Source organism: Typopeltis vanoorti, chromosome 10 (assembly GCF_054136105.1).
Source record: "Typopeltis vanoorti isolate ZY-2024b chromosome 10, IOZ_Tvanoo_1.0, whole genome shotgun sequence".
Taxonomy (NCBI): Eukaryota; Metazoa; Arthropoda; class Arachnida; order Uropygi; family Thelyphonidae; genus Typopeltis; species Typopeltis vanoorti.
This window is the reverse complement of record NC_143558.1, coordinates 50,044,779-50,065,401: the sequence shown is the minus strand read 5'-3', so window position 1 is coordinate 50,065,401 and position 20,623 is coordinate 50,044,779. Positions and strand designations below refer to the sequence as shown.

The 20,623-nt window shown below is 36.2% G+C and overlaps 1 protein-coding gene across 1 annotated transcript in view; it reads right to left on the bottom strand.

Annotated features, from left to right (window-relative positions):
• The window catches only part of LOC150102409 (calpain-B-like), a 913,019-nt gene that overhangs the window by 274,987 nt on the left and 617,409 nt on the right, over positions 1-20,623 (bottom strand). Inside the window, exon 4 of the mRNA XM_090399770.1 lies at positions 7,428-7,450. Coding sequence (XP_090255896.1) covers positions 7,428-7,450 — 23 coding nt within the window. The remainder of the gene's footprint in view (positions 1-7,427; positions 7,451-20,623) is intronic.

Sequence of the window (20,623 nt, the reverse complement as noted above, 5' to 3'; positions counted from 1 at the left end):
AAAATCAGCCGAGAAACCGCTGGGGAAAAACTGCTGTAAGATAAGCAAAGGTCTGTTCATCCAGATTATATACTGCAATAGAAATTCGTCTTAAAATAAAGTTCAAATAATTAAAAAAACAAACTACTAAGAGATCCGTGTATTATTTTTTTTTAATGAGATATCTGACCTTTTGAGGTGAAAAGATCTTATTACATCTGTAATAAGATCGCAGAATCGTCTTAAAATAGTTAGCAAGAAATCGATTGTGTAAAGCTCTAGAAATTACAGATGTTCTTGTATATAAATATGTATACAAGATATGAAAAACGAAGTTCAATAATGAAATATCGACACTGGAGTAATTTGCAAATGAAGTCTGAATTACTAAAGCAAAAATACAACTCCCAAGCGAAAAATTATCATAAATATGAAATATATCGGATTTGTTCAATACCCTTATTTTCATTTTTATTTCTTCTTCCATATACATAATAGTTATGGATATGTTAAGGAGAAGTTTTGAATACCAAAATAAATCTAGGACCTGAACGGCAACGTAAATGGGTTCTGTTATGTGATCCCTGCTGTTTTCTTGAGAATAAACATGAAAAAGATATGCATCCACAGTTGAATGCATATCTTTTTGATGGGAAGCTAGCAACATTTTCGTGTTGGTTGACAGCTTCGCCAATTTCACCAAGTGTGAACATAAAATACACACAAACTCATTTTAAGAGGATTTACAACAGCAATTGTGTAAAAGGTTTCATCTTGATACATCGTCTCATCGTCTCAATTCTCAAACTGTTGGTTAGGTCCAAGTCTACATTCCGATGTGCATACATTTATCCGATTGACAAACGTTATGTGTCATTCTTTACATTCGAACTACAAAATGTCTGTTCTGTTTCACAAGGAGATTACGCAGTGTCATTTGTACCAAATTAACTTTATGACTAAACATACGCACGTAACCACAAATTAACTTTAGTTTTTATATATTTTTAATTTATTTCATTTTTTTATGTTTATTTCTCACTAAGATGTAACCAGTTTCCACGTTTTTGTGCGACTCGTAGCACTTCTTAGCTATTTCATTTTGTCTTTAAGAAATCTTCGAAGGGGACCTTGATACATCGAATTCAACGATTTTGCTATCAATGTTTCTAAAATTTTATGATCTCTTTGAGTTGATTATTATTATTTTTTAATGGCAGGTAATTTAAAACAAAAGGGTGCAACGAACTCATGTCGGGTCAACTAATCTCTAATGTGCAAAGACGTTTTTCATTACACTTCTTATCATAAATATCTTAATTAAGTGTGACATTTCTGTAGCCCCCAGAAATGAATTATTGATGCAAAACACAGTCAACAAGCCCTTGACACCAACCAAATACTGTGACACGATTCAAATAAAGCCTACACTTCATCTGCGGACTCGCAGATGGTGCGATAGCCATCATTAAATCACTTTGCTGATCTGAAACTCGAATGTTTTGTTTCTTCAGCAAAGTTCAATACGCTTCTCAAGTTATGAAGCGAACAGTTTCCTCTCCAGTGACGTATTAGAATTTAGAGACAGTAGGTTTCCTCTTTTTGCTGCTTCTGTTATATATGACAGAGTCTCGCGCTGAACGTCATTAGTCCGATCTCTGATCTTCTTTGGCCATCAATCACATCCGATTGAGGTAAGCTGGAGTGGCCTTCGTGATTGCTGATGACTTGGCAAACGTATTATGGTGCCACGTAGCTGTAAACTCAGTAAACACAACAATATGGTCATCTTACAGCGAGTCTGAAATTCTATTTTCTGCACCCCATTTCTGGGCCTCTCCCCCTCACTCTCTCTCTTTCCCAAGTTTTCCAATTCAGCAACCATATTTGAATACTATACATTCATCTGTAATGAATACCGTGATTTCAGATGTAGTCTACATCTATTTTTGTTAGTTGAAAGTTTTTCACTTAGTTATATTGTAAATTAAAGTTACCAAGAAATTATATACTTGGTTTAATCCTTTATCCAAGTGTAAGCAAAGAAAGTTTCTGCCTGAAATATGAGTAAAGGTGGTATGGCTTCACATCACTTGCCTTATTATCCCATAATGCAAAGCACATCTCCTTGCTGACATGTATAATGCTATGCATTATGGGAAGGGTCACTACCCAGATCAATTTCGACTTTTATTGAGGTCTCATCAGTGGGAGCCAGAGCCAGACCTAGAGGTGATACCAAGGTTATACAAAAGTCATATTTTTATATACAAGTTGCCAAAAGGTGTCTCACCTTATTATACTCACCTTAAATATGACTTCTGCATTACTTCAACCTTGGTATCACCTCTGGGTCTGGCTCCCACTGAAGAGACCTCAATAAAGGGCGAAACCGATCTGGGTAGTGACCCTTCCCATAATGTATAGCATTATACATGTCCGCAAGATGTGCTTTGCATTATGGGATACTAAGGCAAGTGATGAGAACTTATACCACCTTTGCCACAGTCCTGAAAGAAACTTCAGCCGCAAACTTTGTTTGCTTACACTTGGATAATAAATTGAACTAAGTATATAATTTCTTGGTATCTTTAATCTAGTTATTGTTTTGTCAAGTTTTGTTGACGGTGATAATTACTGACAGACTTGAGCTCCCCAAGCAAGTCTTTGTAGCTCAGTCAATATCAACGATACCTTTCGGTTGGAAAAATCTGGATTTGAACGCTGTCTACACGCGAAGAACTCTTAAAATGACTTTTCATTTGAAGGTGAGTTAACCAGTCTCATACGGAGGTAGAAAGGTCTTTTGTATGAAACTAACATCACCTGCTCTTTAATTTGTACATTAACGATATAGCGGAATATTTCAGGGGGGGGGATATTCAGTTGTTCACTGATAATGCAAAACTGGGGAGGGCGATAGTTGATAAAAGTGATATACATATCTTACAGGATGATTTAAATAAATTGACAGTGTGGAAAAAGGACAATGGTTGTCAATTCAGTGTTCTAAAATGTAAGATAATGCACTTCGGGATGAAAAAATTATATGCTTTGTATCCTATTGATGGTAATAGTTTACACGAAATTGATAAGGCTAGGGATCTGGGGTGATGGTGGAAATATTACAAGAGTTGGCAAAATAGCTCAGAGAATTACTTGGATGCTGAAAAGTACATTGACAAGTGAAAATAGGGAGGTTATTATCCCTATTAATAAGGCTATTGATTCAGCTGCATTTTGACTACTGGGCACGGATTTGGTCACCTGGGTTTCTTGGACTCGGGAGGTGGTGGAGAGGATTCAGTGTTTGGGTGACAGGTCTGTGGAATGTTCTCTATGAGGAACGATTGAAGGTGTGTGGGTTGCAGAGTTTAGTGGAAGAGAGGGGATATGAGAAAAACTTATAAGTTACTAAACGGATTCTATAAGATTAATCCAAAAGAAATTTTTCAGTACATGGGGAGTAGGGGGAAAACAAAGGGTCAAACTTGGAAGATATCTAAGAGTGTGGTTAGTAAGGGGTGTGAGGAATAGGTTTTTTCTTGGAGAGGGGGTAAATAAGTAGAATGGATTGCCAGAGGTGGTTGTGAGCGTCCCAAACAGTAAATAAGTTTAAGGAGATGTACAATAGGTATTGTGTTAATGAATAGTGTGGGTCTCCCACGATGAGCCTTTCGACTCCATAGAGTACTTGTACAAATAATAATAATAATACAGACAAGCTGTCTGGAAGAACACACACAATTTGCAGAACATAACACATTCGTCGAAATCCCAAATAATAACGAAACAGCTCTTCAAGCATCCATTAAGTATTCTATAGCCTTAATTATTCTAAGTGTTCATTAAGTATTCTATTGCAGTTAAATATAGACATCACAGAGACCGATATAACTGGCTACTTCTTCAAATATATTATTTCGGATTGGAATTACTCTACCGAAATAGTGTGATAAGTTAGGCATACGTTTTCTCATATTGGTTTGGAGAAAACGAAGTTTTCCAGCATATTTAAATTATCATCGCTACTCGTGTGAAAGAAGATCGTATAATACAGTATTAAACACGGGTCCATAGGTAAACCTATCTTGGTGCTACCCACTTACATTCTGCTACTTCATGGTTTCCTTTACGATATTCGACAACAATCATAACGAGAGACATTTACATAACAAATTGAAAAAAAATGTGCTTTAAGAAAAAGTTACCGTTCTTGGGTTTGATTTAGCACCGAGCTTGCCATATCAAAACCTTCTGGTCTATCAGTAAGCTTAATTTCATGCTTCAGTTCAATTTCGCATGCCTCATGATTCAGACGCTTCTATAGCTCTCTGTGAATGATGGTTTTCGATATGCTCACTTCCTAACTGCATCAAGGGATCGATCTTTGCTGGCTACGCAGACATGATCACCTGATACGCTCACTGTTCCGTTCTGAAGTTCTACCTGGTGATCCCTACCTAGAATTATTCTTTCAAATGATTAAATCTGCTTAAAGAAATAGAATGAAACGATCCAACCAGAAGAAATGGTTAAATGGAATAAAAACCTATGCTTGAAATTAGACAAATCTGTCTCGTATGATTTAAACTATAAATAAATGCTACAGTCAAACAAAACTTGAGGCATGCACTATTGCTAAACAAATCCTATTTCTAACCTAAGTCAATTCGTGTAATGCCTAAATCCACAGAAGAATTTCCAAAACTCCAGTGTTTGCAAAGGATTTTGTAGCTTCCTGACAGGTTTCTCCAAACTGATCTTGTCAGAGAATCTCCTATGCGGTCCAACAACTATCTGCTGATTTGACAGCCGTCTTGTTATAATAAATGTCTTAGCCGTATGTACCATCAACTACATGCTATGGAGAAGAAATGCAGCTATAGCTTCTACGTAGCTAATATAATGAATTACATTCCCTTAAAGCAATACATGCACTTACAGTTCTGACATTTATGTTAATTACCGAACTGCTATTACTTTGTGAATTATAATAGGCAGTTTCTTGTTTAGTGTATTGGGTTGTTTAATGTAATATACTATCTAGGCAGTAGCTAAAACAGTGATGGAAAGTCTACGAGGTTTTCGTGTTAAGGCGTAGTGAGTCTCTTTTAAGATTTCCACTGGGAGCATTTTATTTACTATATTAAATCTGGTATGAAGGAATGCGCACATAATCAGAATTTCATGCCATCGCAAAGTGCAATTTATCTCCAGAGCGATGAGCGTGTTTATTTTAGCTATCTAAACAGCTATCTTCGAGTTTAGCGATCCATCTCTCGACCATAAATTACAGGACCAATTGCTCCTTCTACCAAATAAGTAGAGTTATAAGGCTCTTTTATTATTTTTTAAACTTTTCGAGGCCTTTAATCTTCGATTCAATTCCCCGACTATGTTCAACACATTCTCATTAAATTCACAGTTTTAAGACATTATAATCCTAAACACGTTTCTGTAGACTGAACTATTCGTTGCGAAAACTCCACTACATGTTCTTGATTAGGATTTTGAAAAGGATTTATTATTCATCCCCCCCCCCATTCTTCCCTATTTGGGGGAACGAGCTGTTTGTCTTATTAAACTTCAAATCAATTTAAAAACAACTGTTTCTCGTTCTGCTAACCCGTTCACTGCATCGATAGCTTTTCTTAAGCCATGGTTTGATGGCAGGCAGATACTTATGTAGAATAATTGGAATAGTGACACGTTTCAGAATGCTTTTATCGAATAAGAGCTAAACATTTTTTTTTGTTGTTTAACAGAAATATTTCACATGAAAAGATTTTATATGTTCATTCACCCCATATATATATATATATATATATATATATATATATATATATATATATATATATATATATGGGGTGAATGAATGTGTATATATATATATATATATATATATATATATAGTGCTCATGAAAAAGGAAGAGAAGATTCTAACTGGATTCTTAAAGGAAACAAACATGGCGAACTATCATTCTATTAACTCTCCAACAGATGGTTGGTTCGAATCCCGGCATGAATGTTTGTTTGTGAATGACTTCAGGTGGAGGATGATTTTCATCATCCATGCTTCCATGTTTGGTCTCTAGAACAGTTTCTGTACCAGATAGAAATGAATTAAAGAATATGCAAAATAAATAAATTAATTAATAAATTAATAGAAAAATATCCATAATCTACCCATGGAATTAATGTATTACAGGTTTGCAATCTTTCATGGGTGGGAGCCCACACACACACACGAGTGGGTCTGGAAAGTTCTAATAAACACCTAGAACAAAAATGACATTAAAGCAGCTGATATAACCACAAGAAAGAACAAAAGTTGCCTTCATGAGTCTGCTACTAGTATGTTCTTATTTGTAGTTATATTAGTTGCTTTAATATAATTTTTGTTCAAGGTGTTTATCAGAACTTTCAAGACCCCCCCCCTTCGTATGCTTGGAAAAAAGTCAATGGACACCATAGTATGAGGAACAAACAGCCTAGGTGCCCGCCTTAATAAGATGTAGGACCTCCTTTCGCAGCAATCCTACAAGGTATACTTTCCACAAGCTTACAACAGCGCTCAATAGGAATTTTGGACCATTCATCCTGCAGGCATATAATGAGATCCTGGACTGTTGTGGGGTGGATGGCCCTTGATCTCACCCGACGCTCCAGTCCAACCCACAGATGTTCAATAGAGTTGAAATCAGGGCGCTGTGGAAGCAGTCAATTGTGATGACATTTATGTCCACAAACCACGCAGTTACAGCAGCAGCCTTATGACACTACTTTGCTGAAAGAGTGGTCAGTTCCGTAAAAACGCCAAAAAGGAGGGAGCATTGCACTGTTCAGAAGATTCAGATACTGGTCGGAGTTCAATATTCGTGGCATCGCTAACAGAAATCCGAGACCGACCCAAGAAAAACAGGATCATACTATCACACCCATTAACCTCCGAATTTCATAGTTGAGGTTATGAACTCTGATAACAGACGTTCACCAGGCATCAGCCATACCCTCTACTAAGCAGAGATTAAGGCAGAGCTTGCATATTGTAGTCCTACCATGGAAACCAATCTTGTGAGCCTCGCTTCTGAATATTTTTGTGCAGATTTGTGTTCCAATCGATACCCGGAATTCCGCATTCAACGTTTCGGCCAGCGAATGGCGGTTTTTACATATTATCCTTCGTAACACCCTACGGTCACGTTCAGTGAGTGTGGTAGGTCGTCCACTGCGGGTAGCACTTGCAGTTGACTCCTGCACTTCCATCTCAGTATGGTATCAGTGATTGTTGCCTGGGATGCCCAATTTGTGAACAATTTGTAGCAGATAGGCCTTCAAAATAGCATCCTATAACAGTGCTTCTTTCAAACTGTCAGTCCTTCTTGCAGCCATTGCACACCTGGACACAGCACTGACTTGGGAGCATCATACTATATTTCTCCAACTTATACCGTCTACAAACACGCGACTCATTACATGGCAAAGCACCTTGTTCACGGGAGTGTCCACTAACTTCTTTCCAAGCAGTGTATATATCACCATGTCTGATTTTCTGTTATATAACAGAAAATCAGACATGGTGATCTGGCAAGTCTCTTTTCTCTACAAAAGGCTTGATCCATATAATATCAAACTTCTTCATGCTAAACTACAGCAAAAACTGCTCTCAACGAACACAACATTTCTCCCCCCTCATCCTTGGTTTATTTATATCAAAATAGTGTTTTCTAGGGTTGAATAAACTTATAAGAGAACTATGGTGAAACAAAAAAAAAAGAAAAGAAAAATAAAAGAAATAAAAAACATTTGCTGGGTTTTTTGTTTTCTTCTAGACGTCAGATATAAAGTGACAAAGAGCGTTTTTTTTTTCTCTTTGAGAACTGGAACTTTGTTTTTACGTGGACAACCCTCGAGCAAGAAAAATATGCGGCTCCAGATGATATACAGTTGGCCTTAGGGTAAAAACAGAGGTCCAGCATTATTTAGAAGAGAAAATAGACAATTCAAGCAACCACCTTGTCTTCGTCGTAGTGGGCTATTGTCATGTAGTCGCGAAAACCGTGATGCGTACTTTTATTTCCATGGTAACAGGAACACCAGGATAAATAAATACATAACAACCTATAGGAGGGTAGGTGTGTTGCTCATAATACTGCATCAAACATTGAGAGCGGCTGTCGGAAAGCTACGCCCCTGACGGTCGCATGTCGCGTGCATCAGCGAGAGTTGTCATTTGGCACAGGCGTGCCATTAATCAGGCATCTGGGACACAAACGAAACGAGATGTTATTCCATTTCCTGCTGTTACCTTGGCTTGAGACATATAAGCTGCTTCGCACGAACAACAGAAGTACAAGAAAAACCTCCCAAAGCTGTTGATTACTTCTTGCCAGTTCGCACAGAAGGCGGTGCAGATGGTGTATGCTTACTGAGCGGTGTTAGCTCACTTTAAGTTAGATTTGGGGAAGGTGCAATTCCTCTAAACTCATTCTTTATTTAATCACGCGTATATTTACATGAGGAGTGGATTCTCGCATTTTTAAAGCGGCCAAATCCAAAGCTTGGGGAAATAAATGAATCGTGTGTAACTACCAGTAGCTAGCATTACGATTTCATTTAGGATTTGATGGGGGGAGGGGGGGGATGAAGCACGCATTTACTAACTTTGAAACGGTGAAAGCGCTCGTTTATTTGTAAGAGTTAGATCCACGCGCGTATTATTCACGGAATTCAGTATACGAGTTCAAAATCTCGACTCCATTACTTTGGTAACGTCTTTAACCTCTTCGCACCACATTTTAAGATAAATGCTCGCTCCAAGTAGCAGCGAAGATGAGTTTCATCTTTCCATCCATTAAATTTCCCTCTCGGTCTTAATCTTTTCTATTTCCACCCAACATCAAAGGTCTCTTACGCGCCTATTTCTTGATAGAAACGTAACTCCACGAGCAATCGGCCACACTCGGTTTCTCCCGACCTGCTAGGATAAGGGCTCGTTCGTTTTCACTTCCCTGCTTTCAAGTTCCAAGGGTCAGTTGTCTAGGGAATCTAAATTGAGGGAATGGACTACGGCGCCTGTTCTCTCTGGTATATCACAATCACGTCCCCACGGTTGACTTCCGGTAGCCCGAGATAGCGGCTATCTCCCTGATTGACCTGCCACAGATGCGGCTCCCAGCAATAATTACCGCCTCAAAATCACTTGGCTTTCTGGAACTTCCTATCTTTATGGGATGCTGCCGGTTCTGTAGTTAGCCTGATAAAGGCTTCGCCTTAACACAGCGATAGGAGAAATGAACCACACATCGGGTCAATCTCATTACCATACTATTGCGGTATTCCTTTGGTGCCCATAGCTTCAGATGATACCAGAGATACAAATATCGTCATAGCAAACAGTCATTTCAATATCTGTGAGCGAGATATGAAATGCGAGGACGGAATACCTAGTTAGAATTTTTACAGAAATACGTGAAATGTAGAATGAGTTTAGTTCATTTGTTAAAAGTTTTTTTTTTTTTTCAGTATATGTTCTTCCCAAAGTATACTGGAAAATATATTGCAAAAAAAAAAAAAGAAAAAAAAAAGCAAAGTGATTTTCGTATTAAACGCCGCTAGTGGGGAGGAGGTGGATTACTTTTCTATTAAAAATAAGGGGGAAAAAAGAAAATGAACGTCACTGATAATGTATATCATATCATACTTGTAAACTATGTACACTTAAACACATACAGGAATTATTTTTAGGTTTAATTATTACAGTATTTAAACTGAGGGAAGGTGGAGAGGTCTGTAAACTGTGATAGAGCATAAAAATAAATAAAAATTAAAAAAAAAAAAAAAAAAACGATATCGCATCAACAAGGAAGACAAAATATATTCTAAAATATTTTGAAGTTCTCCTAATGGAAATAAAGTATAAATTATTAAAATCCTAATTTCCTTTAAAATATCGAAAAATTCTATTTTCATAAGTGTAATTTGGTAGAATTTAAATTTGCTATATCATTTACGGATGATCCTACAAAGTGCTATTATAATACAGGGAATCTATCATCGATAATATAAAAAGTAATATTTTGTGAGGAATCATTTCTGTCCAGAAAATAATTTGCTTGTAGTAAATTATCTCAATACTACTACCCTTTGAATTTCTGGAGGCCTGAAGAATCACTTCAAGCCTCCAGACGCAGGACATACTTAAAAATGTCCTGCGTCTACTGTATAGAGCACAGTTCCCGAATTATCAAATCCTTAGCCTATCCATGGTACTAAATGTACCATGGGTAGGATTCATATTAAAAAAGTACATAGTCTGAATGCGTTAGTCATTCAAATACGCCAAGTAAGAAGATTTCGTACGAGAAATATTTTTACAAATTTTATTATCGTTATTTTTCTATTTTCAAGTCATTTAGTAAGTAATTTTTTTAAACATTTTATTATTATTATTATCTTTTATTTTTGATGGTTCTTGAAAATACTATTACGAAGAAATATTATTATCATTCTCATTACATTGTTCCATGTTATATAATCATAAAACTGAATGGAATTCTGAAATGTGCGTCACATTCGTTGGACTTCAGAAAATGACTGTTGGTTTGGATATTTGTGAATGTCTTTAGATGGTTGACGATTTTCATCGCCCGGTGCGATATTGCCATCCTGAAAATTACATAATCCGGGAACTTTGATTTAGAGAACTAAAATCGAAACTTTTTGAAGCCACTTCAGATCCTAGACGGATTATCTAATTCTGGACTTACCTGCGGTGCTAATGTATATTAGACTTATAATTTTCATGGCTGGGATTCACATAAAAATATATAGACCGATAATTTTAAATATGGAAAGACAATAACTTATAAAACGCAGTAAAAAATAAAAACACATTTGATGATGGCGGTTCGACTTAATTGCGTGATTTTCCACCAATGCTCTTCTGGCATTGGTGGAGAAATTAGCATTTCCCCCCCCCCATTCTTCAGGTTGTTGCATCTATAAACATCTATCTATTGTGATTTAAACTGGACAAAGTTCAATAACTAATTTATGTAAATCGTATAGAATTATGCATTATTCGATATACAGAACCCGAACACAGTTAGAAATGTTCGACCTAATGGATTTTTAGCAGCAAGTCGAGAAATAATAGTTCGCAGAATTTCGCATTGCGATATTTTGACAATAACATTGTCTCATCCTTTTGTTTCAACGCATCATCAACTATCCACATTAGTCTTCAATGCACTTCCAGGGAGAGTGTTTTCTTAATTGCTTTTGAGAGAAAAAAAAAAGTTTAAACTTTTACTCCAATATGAAACTCTATTTTAGATCGCTAGTAAGAGGATAGTCGCAGTACTCAGCGTAGCATCCCACACAGAAATCTAAGTATGCAATCTGAACAATTCTTAGGCGTTTCTCCTTTTCGGACTCCCTATTTTAGGCTTTAAAAATCCAACCAACGACACGGGCCTGTCAAATAAGACCGATATCCTAGCAGCGAGCCTTATCGACAGCAGAGAGCTGCACTAAATCTCGCTTTTGTGAAACACGCTGAACAAATGCGTGACTAAAGTACAGATTTCCAACCCCCCCCCCCCCCCCAACCTCCCGCGCGTTTTCTCGCTGCTCGTCACGTGACCCTGCTGCCGTACAGTGGGAGCGTGAGGACAGTGATGGGTGTAGAGGAAAGTGCCCATTTATCTTTGTGTCTGGAGAAAGATTCGCCTTTCTTACCGAAAATTAGATTATTCGTCTTTCAAGTTTCATCAGTCTTGTTGAGTTTTCGATTGCGGCCGGACAGCAAGCGAAGGCAGAAAGCACAATGATATCATTAGCGGACTGACATCCGCGTAACATGGCGCGAATATTTTTACTTCTATATTTGACCCTTGAGTGGACTCTCCGCCTTTTTTTTTTTTTTTTTTTTTTTCAAGTGATAAGGTGGATTGTAGTTCGGCTTCGTTTCTTGGTATTTTATGGGTGTTCTGTATTCTGAGTGAACATATAACTAAATCAAAACTTGGAGGAACGAGCCATTGCCTATTAGAGAACCATTTTGGGTATTGAGTGACAAATCTGCGCACATCGAGAAGCAGGCCAACTTTGTTCGCCATTTACTTTGATGCCAATTTGCAATGGACCGTTTGTTTAGAATATAAAAAAGTTTTTTTACTCATGGTTTCGGATTCCAGCTTGCTTTTATCTTCTACTACTTAAATGAAAGATTTCGATCAACACATAAGTAAACGCACGGTGTTATCTCCTTTTCTCCATTCTGCGTTCTTTTCTCAAATGAATTATCAAATTTAGCTTTCTGACATTATTATAAATGTGTTTTTATGCTACTGAAATTCGAGCTATTTTCAGAAAACTGTTTACGAGTTTGAATGGAACTTTTCTTTTATGAAAGCGCGTAAACTTAGATTTAGGAGTGGGAGGAGAGGGGAGGCAAAGAAAAGTATTTCGACCTCAAGTCTCTTAAGAAAACCATAAAATGATCACTATTGGGATAAAGCGAATGTTTCCCAACTTTTCTTTCAGAACGAAACGAATTATAAGTTTTTTTTTAAGCTTTTGTTTCCAAAAGTTTCTCCGAAAAGAACAAACTTTTCTGTTTATATTTTGTACTATTATCTCGTTTTTTTTAACGTCCCTTGAGCTGTGTTTCTTGACCTTTAACCTTTGAAAATCCCTTTTTAGGGAAACATATTTAGTTTACTGTCTCCAATATTTCTTTGATGAAAGTTAAATTTCTCCACGCTTGATCGCACTTAACAGATGCCATATTATGGAGAAGCAGGGTTTAATTCATTTCATAATAATAAATAATGACAATGTTAAAATATAATTAAAAGTTGAGTTCACGATATTTACAATTTGACTCTTTTCTAATCTCTTCTCTTCTCTCTTCTTTGGTGCATCAATCCGAAGATTGATAAATATAACAGCACATCACAACATCCTGTCTTGTAATAAATGTTGAAATTATAATTATGCAAAGAAACACTGAATACGCTCTGGTGTGACAAAAGAATGAGTATCAGATTCTTTTAAAAATTTTTGGAAAAAAAAAGAAAGAAAGAAAAAGAAATATCGGGTTGCAATCTCCATCATTTGATGTTGAGAAGAACAGAAAACGAACTAATAACTGGAAACAAAAAAAAGTGGCTGGTATTGTGTTTCAATTTTCTATGGTAAATTAACAAAATCAAAAACAAGTTACTCGCTCAATAATGCGGTGATTTTCTTTTGGTAATTTTTGATTCCAGATTTGAAAGCTCATTAACAGCATTCACTGTCATCTAAAAGAATATCCCACAAGCAATATTTCGGATCAACATTGTGAAACTAATGCGGATTTTATTTAAGGTGTTTAGAATTTACAATATTTAAGTAACTTTCAAGAGCTAACAGTAGATATAGATTCTGCCGAGGAAAAACTTTTAAGAGGAGTATTATCATGAAAGGAGAAAAAGGCTAGCAAGCGAAGATTCACTAGAAGGATAATATTCAAGAGATACAGCAGGAAGAAAGATATGTTTACTAACTACTTTTGAGAAACAAGCTAGGAAAGCAGTAGCTATTATTCTTAAATTTCAACGTGCATTCAAAGTCTTAGAACAAAGAACACTTAAGCTAAAACACATAAAGCGGGCTTCAGAATAGAAGCGATAGCTCTGCGAGATAAAACAGCATCAATATCCAAAGAAAGACTTGTTCTCCAGAAATATTTCGACCAAAAACGTATACAATAATATTTTTGGAAAAAAATATGACACGAAAGCGCTTCTGTTACTTAGTCAGCATTAACAATATCCTTAGTTGAAAAGACTGGGTTCAAATCCCGTCTAGTAGACGAAGAATGCTTATCAGAGCTTTTCATTTGAAAGTGAGTTAGCCGGTCTCGTGCGGAGGTGGTAAGGTTTTCCTTCCGGAAGCTGGGGTTTTTTCATTCCTCAAAACAAACACCCTATCGAAAGCAGTAATAGGTTGCTGAGATGTCCGTGACAGGCCACTGAACCTAATACGATAAGAACAATGGGATGGGAAAGTAAATGCAATCAAACAGTTTGTTCTTAGAATCTAATCATGTTTTGAGTAAGTGTGTACTCATGTTTTGAGTATATATTTTCTTTTAATTAAAAGTATTTACGACTTCTTTAGTAATAGCTAGCCACCACTGTTAAGAACCTCTTCTTCAGGAAAAACTCGGCGTCATTGTTTATATGTCAAATTTTTGGAAAGTTATGTTATATCGTTTGCATTAGACCAGTTTCTTTATCTTAGCAAACACCATGAGCCAATTACGTGTCAAAATGTTAACTTTTTATCATTATGATTTTATTCTACATTATATTCTCTTTCTTTTTTTTTATTCTGTATTATAGCAAAACAATCCCAAAATGAGCATCTGGCGAATATATTAGAAAAGATAAAGTAAGATACGTGAAGGCTGAGTTTTATTTTTATATTTCATATACTTTATTTTCGACTGTAACACACACTGTTTTAAGACGACTTCAATAGTATACCTCGTCTCCCAGATGCTACAAGTAGATAAAGAATAACTCAAGAAATTTATCTTTTTTTACCTTAAAAGAGAGAAGATTAAAACCCAAACAAACCAAAAGATCTTGCTGTATGAAAAATGAGACATGCAAACTATTTCCACTAAATGCAAGTTACAAAAAGACTTGCCAACATTTTCACCGAAAAACAATTGTACTTTAATAAACTAAGTCTTAGTTTTGATTACTACAGAGCTCAACAAACCTGACAGGCATGCTGCTGACAAAGATTAAGTTAGATGTTACGAACAAAACTTTTAAATTACCGCCATATGGCGAATGTATAATTCGGTGAGTTTATACATTCCTTCTCCCACTTTTTTTTTTTAATTCCACGCAACTTACACCTACACCATAGGCGAGAGTTTTATATTTCTGTTATTTTCTGAAATTCCTAGAGGATCCTGTGAAATTATGCACAACCACAACCTGTTTTCTCTTCTAGTTGTCTGGCGAATTAAATTCGGAGTTCCACTGTTATTTGCAACCCACGAGTTTTGCTTTTCCATTTAAAGCAGTACATTGTCGACTCAGCGACAGATATTCCCAAGTGTTAAACTCCTTTCCAACTACAGAAAATAACATTCCCACCCCCTCTGCTCAGCTACAGGCAAAACACCTGCAAGTGAAACTCCATTTTGTCTATATTTAAGGATGGGATGTTCCAGTTATTCTGTAAGTACACTCAACTTTGCTTTTTTTTATGAATTTTTAAATTGTTGTGAATTGTAACCGCCGTTATTTTATAAACTTGCATTTATATTTTCAGCAAGGGTGCTGAGTTATTTAATGAGTAAAATCCTTATCTCAGATTTACGAATGCGCAGTCGCAAATGGGTATGCAACCGTTACATTAGTACATGCTTCTTATATAAAAGGCAACTAGAGCTTTGCATATATATTGCGCTTGTTAATTGTTTGTGTGTTCTGCGGCTAGTTTGTCATTTCCATATGCACTAACGTCTTATATGGAAATGGACTAATTCTTCTGTCTCCATATGAGACAGACTAATTCGAATTGAGGTCTTTCCAACTTCATTCTTCTTGCTTTCGTAAAGCAAAGAGAGTAATAAGAGATGATTTTATCTTTATTTACTGCTACGGTATCATTCCTTCTATTTGGATCGATGAATCTGATAAGACTGTTGAAAAACAAACACTTTTTTTTTCCTTCCTGGTAATTCATTCAACACGACTTTTTTTTTTTTTTTTTTTTTGAGAAATATTCGTTATCTGAATATTAATAGGCCAAACAGTTCTGGTTAATTTTAGCATTTTTTTTAAATCTGAAACTAGACTGACACTCTTCTCCTTTTCTGAAATACGTGATATGCAAAATTTAATATGATTCCATTTTATGTTGTTTTATATTTAATTTACTTTTCTAATTTGTTGTCCAAGCGATCAGTTACTATGATCTTTACTGCGTCCTTCATACAGACAATAAATACATAAATATTTTATATTGTCTCTGAACTTATAGTTCATATTTCTCCTTTTGTAAACTTTGCATAAAGAAATAAGCAAAGCTTTTATGTCAATATATATATGCTCCTTCCCATAAACTTGGCTTTTCATCCACAAAACAAGCAATCCAGTCCAAAAAGAACGTAATTAACAGACACGATCCACTCTCTGAGTAGTAGTTTTAGATGTTTCTGTGATTCCGAAATAAACAAGCATCTATATTTTTTATTACTTAAATAAAAAAAAAACGATAAAAATTGGTTATTCAAAACAATTTTATTTAAAAAAAAAAAACTTATTAACAGCTGATATTTCTGTAGTGTAACATGTCATCAGTAGAGCGAAAACAGTAACCAAACATGAATCTTAAAATTAACCACATTGGAATGACAACCTCTGTTTAAAAATATCATGTTCACCTTTTAAATAACTATCGTCCAAATGAAAGAAAACTTGGAATATTTCGTATTCCAATTCAATTTGTGCAGAAAGGTTTATAAGATTCTCTGAATAGTCTCACAAATTTAAAACGAACCGCTTCTTGTCATTCGATACAATGATAAGCGGTTATGCCATGGTATCCAATGCGGACACGCTAAGTTGCCGAAAATGAATGTAATCCACATATTCTTCACGTCTAACCATTGGCAGATCGACCAGTTTAACCATAGTAATTGAAACTACATCGACATGCAATTTTGTATACACACAAGGAAAAAAGAATTCAATGACGCAATTTTGTTTTTTGTGGTAGGAAAAAAAAAAGGCTAGTTTCCGAACAGGAGACGAGTAGAAAATATTAAATTTTCGTAAGATACAAGCAATCCTTTCGGAAACACTTAATATAAGCAATAGTTATCCAACTTTTATTCTCAAAGGATTATTCAGTATCTTCTTCTTCCTCTGCGCGTTTTTCCCGCTTCCATTGCAGGGTCCGCGAGTTACGTAGATACGACGTTTGTTAGTACAACCCCCAGGCGGCCTGTCGCCGAGCCTGCCGCTGGGGGAGAAATGTATTTTTGGCTGTAACAGCGTGTGTTCACGGGGCCGGTTTGCCTGTTTACGGGATGAAAAACCCCAGATAAACTGGGGAAAAAACTCTACTGTCCACGCCCAAGACCGGCTAACTTGGCTATGGCTGAGAAAGATCCTTAAGCGCCTCACGTCGTCGACAGGAACCGAACCTAGGACTCCTTCCTCGGGCAAATGGTTGCGAAGCGCGCGTACAGTTACTTGATCACCATTAAAAGGATTATTCAGTATCTTATTAATAATTGATGTATCATAGCTATTAGAAGAGAAGTTAATAATTAATAAATAATTTATTAATTGTTTTACTAAAAGTAAATAATCAGTTTCTTGATTTTACTCGTTTTATGTTCACCATAAACAAACATCATGGAAAACCCAACGTAAACCATTTTTATGCATTCGAATATGGAGGTAGTTTTAACATATGCTGTCAATTACGTCATATCAATGTTGATGGATGGGCTACCGAAGCAAATTACCTTATGTATATAGAAGGTAGCTTTGTTTGTCATCATATGACAGTTTAAGCCGCAGATGTTTCTAGCAGCGATTTGCATATGCAGTACAAAATACGGTTAAGCAATTAAAAGCTGATTTTGGAGAACATCTGACATGCATGGCAATCATTCTGGCATTGCAAACATATTGTGAAGTAAAGGAGAAATTAATGAAAGTCTATGTTATCGAGGTTTAGACCATGCATGGAGTCAAAATGAACATTTTTAAAGAAAAGTTAAATATAGTAGCGGGGGTAGGAGAGAATTTAAGGAAATAAAGTTTTAGACAGGGGTGTATAATTAGATTAAATAATTAAATTACCTAGTGATGAGGTTAACAGAGACGGTCTTTATAAAATAAATAGAAATTAAAGTTAGAATTTATCGAAATGTGGAGATACTGAGAAATCAGAGGGAGGTGGAGAAAATAAAAATATTGTTAAATATTCATTTGGTTCGCAGAGCACGCTAAAATATCCTCTTCTATTTTTCCTCACCTCAAAACAATGTTTATCACATAAGTAGCATGCATTTTACAAGTGAGCTACAGGCGCCTCGCTTATTTCGTTCTTGACTACGATTACTGCATTGTCACATGAGCATAACCTAATGTTGCATGCAAACATGAAAGCATTGCGTAATATCTGCCTCAACAACTAAACGCTTATTTTTTTTTTTTAATATACAGAGAGAGATATATAAATCTTATATATTAAATTTGTCATAAATTTGATATTAAGGATTGATCCACAGCCTCATGTTGGAAAAATTATACCACAAAGTTCCTAGTAGATTCTTATATTTTCATTTATCTGAGTGAATGTACATTTATTTATTCGTATGTGAGGTTCCCCCCCTTTCTCCTCCGTCGCTTTGCGAGGGGAGGGTTTGCACCCTCCTGATGAGGGATTAGGTATATATATATATATATATATATATATATATATATATATATATATATATATATATATATATATATATATTATGAATGTAGATCCTTGTGTCCAGGAAGCCGGTTTGCCTGCTCTGAGGGACGAAAAACCAGAGTTTCCGGGTGAAAAAAAACCCCCTACTTCCGTATGAGACTGGCTAACTCGCCTTAGTCGAAAGAGACCAGATAAAGGTTCTTCACATCATGGAGAATCGAATCCAGGTCTTTCCGACCAAAGGGCTCTATATATATACCGACTGAGCTACGGAAGCCCTCTGTACACGAATTTCTATTACAATATAGCACAGTGATAGATCTGTATGAATAAGCCTAAAAGACCAATGGCAAACTGTATTACTATATAATATACTGACTGACTGATTTTCCCTTTCAGTCGTTTCCGACCGTAGGTGACTTTGTTAGCTTTGCCGACGAGGTATTCCTGGTGAGATTTTTACAGAGTAGTTCACCACTGCTTTCGCCAATCCCCCAGTTTTATCCGGGTTTGGGACCCCGGCATATGGCTGGGACGTATTCATGACTGTAATCCATGTGTGCGGTTTTGCCTGTTCTAGGGAAAACCGCACACATGGTTTTGTATACATGGTTTGGTCGGAAATACCTGGGTTCGATTCCCGTCAGTGACATGAGGAACTCATGTCACTGACGGGAATCGAACCCAGGTATTTCCGACCAAAGGGCTTCGTCTATGCCAACTGAGCTACGGAGGCTCATATAATATACAGATATATAAATATCTATTTAACACGTTCAGAGAGATAACAAACGAAAATGAATATAAGAATCTACTAGAAAACTTGGCATGATTTTGAAACATAAACTACTGTGTTTAACCAACTATAGTAGCATATTACGTGTGCGATCGTGGGATTTTTACGAAATAATTACCATTAAGCTAGCAATTTGAACCTCTCGATCAAATTATATTAGCATGGTTATTTTGTAACAAACAGTCGTTTCACTCCTATGCAACTGCATTCCTTATGTGTGATGATATGATGGTTAAGATATTTGGACATTTTTGTGCTATGGTTAGTCATTCTTTCATTAATCACAGGAAACCTGCGATAGCAAAGGCCTTAAAAATGCTGAAATTATTTTCAGAGCATTCGTGACCTTCTGTAAAGTACTTTAAAATTAGGAAAAAATTTCAAGACAGAGAATATAGCGACTTGTATATCAACTTATTTCTACTTAGTCTGGCATTTTACTTGTTGTGCTCATTGATAAATGATGTAATAAGCCCTCCTGCTTCCTGGCGTCTGACTCTCATTAATACTAAGTATTAGCGCAGTAATTTAAATGTTTTTAACCCCAGAATAATGCTATTTTTTTTTTTTTTTTTTTAGAAAGAGCTTTATAGGCTTAAGGTATTGTAAGATACTGTCTTGAGTCGACGCAGCGTCCTGCTAGCAAATGTAAACAAAGTGACAGTATTCTTCGACAGTTTAATGAAGCGGTAGTACACAACCATCCACCCTTACATCTACTGCTCCTGTTCAACCATAATGCTTCAAAGGCAGCCTTCTATGGTCGTTAACGACTACCGTTGATCCTGTCGTTAATACCAATTGAAGCAGCCAGTGATTCTCTTTGAAGCAATACTAATTAGCCGCCTTACGCATCGATCTCTGTTGGTTTTTACTTGGTTTCCTGCTCACGACGCTTCCGTATTCATTTTTTTTCCCTTTGCTTCTTAACCGTCGCTTGTGTGTGTGTGTGTGTGTGTGTGTACCAGACTCTCATTTCGTTTTCTTCGTTGATTCAGCATCAACAGTTGTAATTAAGCTTCTAGGGTCAGTCTTTTTGAATGCTAGCGAATTTCCTGCGTTGCTTCGTTTCTTGTTAGCTGGAATTGTGAAATCATGCACTAAGATTCCAGGACAGAAATGCCGAATCACCGTTATACGTTTTCTCGCTGTCAGCAATTTTAAACTCTTCGACTGTGATCACTGAATATCCATTGAATTATACGAGATTCTCAAGCAAGTGGAAATAAAACTATTGTTAATATAGTTCAGCAAATGGTCGTGACACGGCTTTGGCGCTGCATTCCATTAAATGATAATTGCATTTTATTACAGGAAGTGGAGTGTGATCAAGTCACACGCAATAAA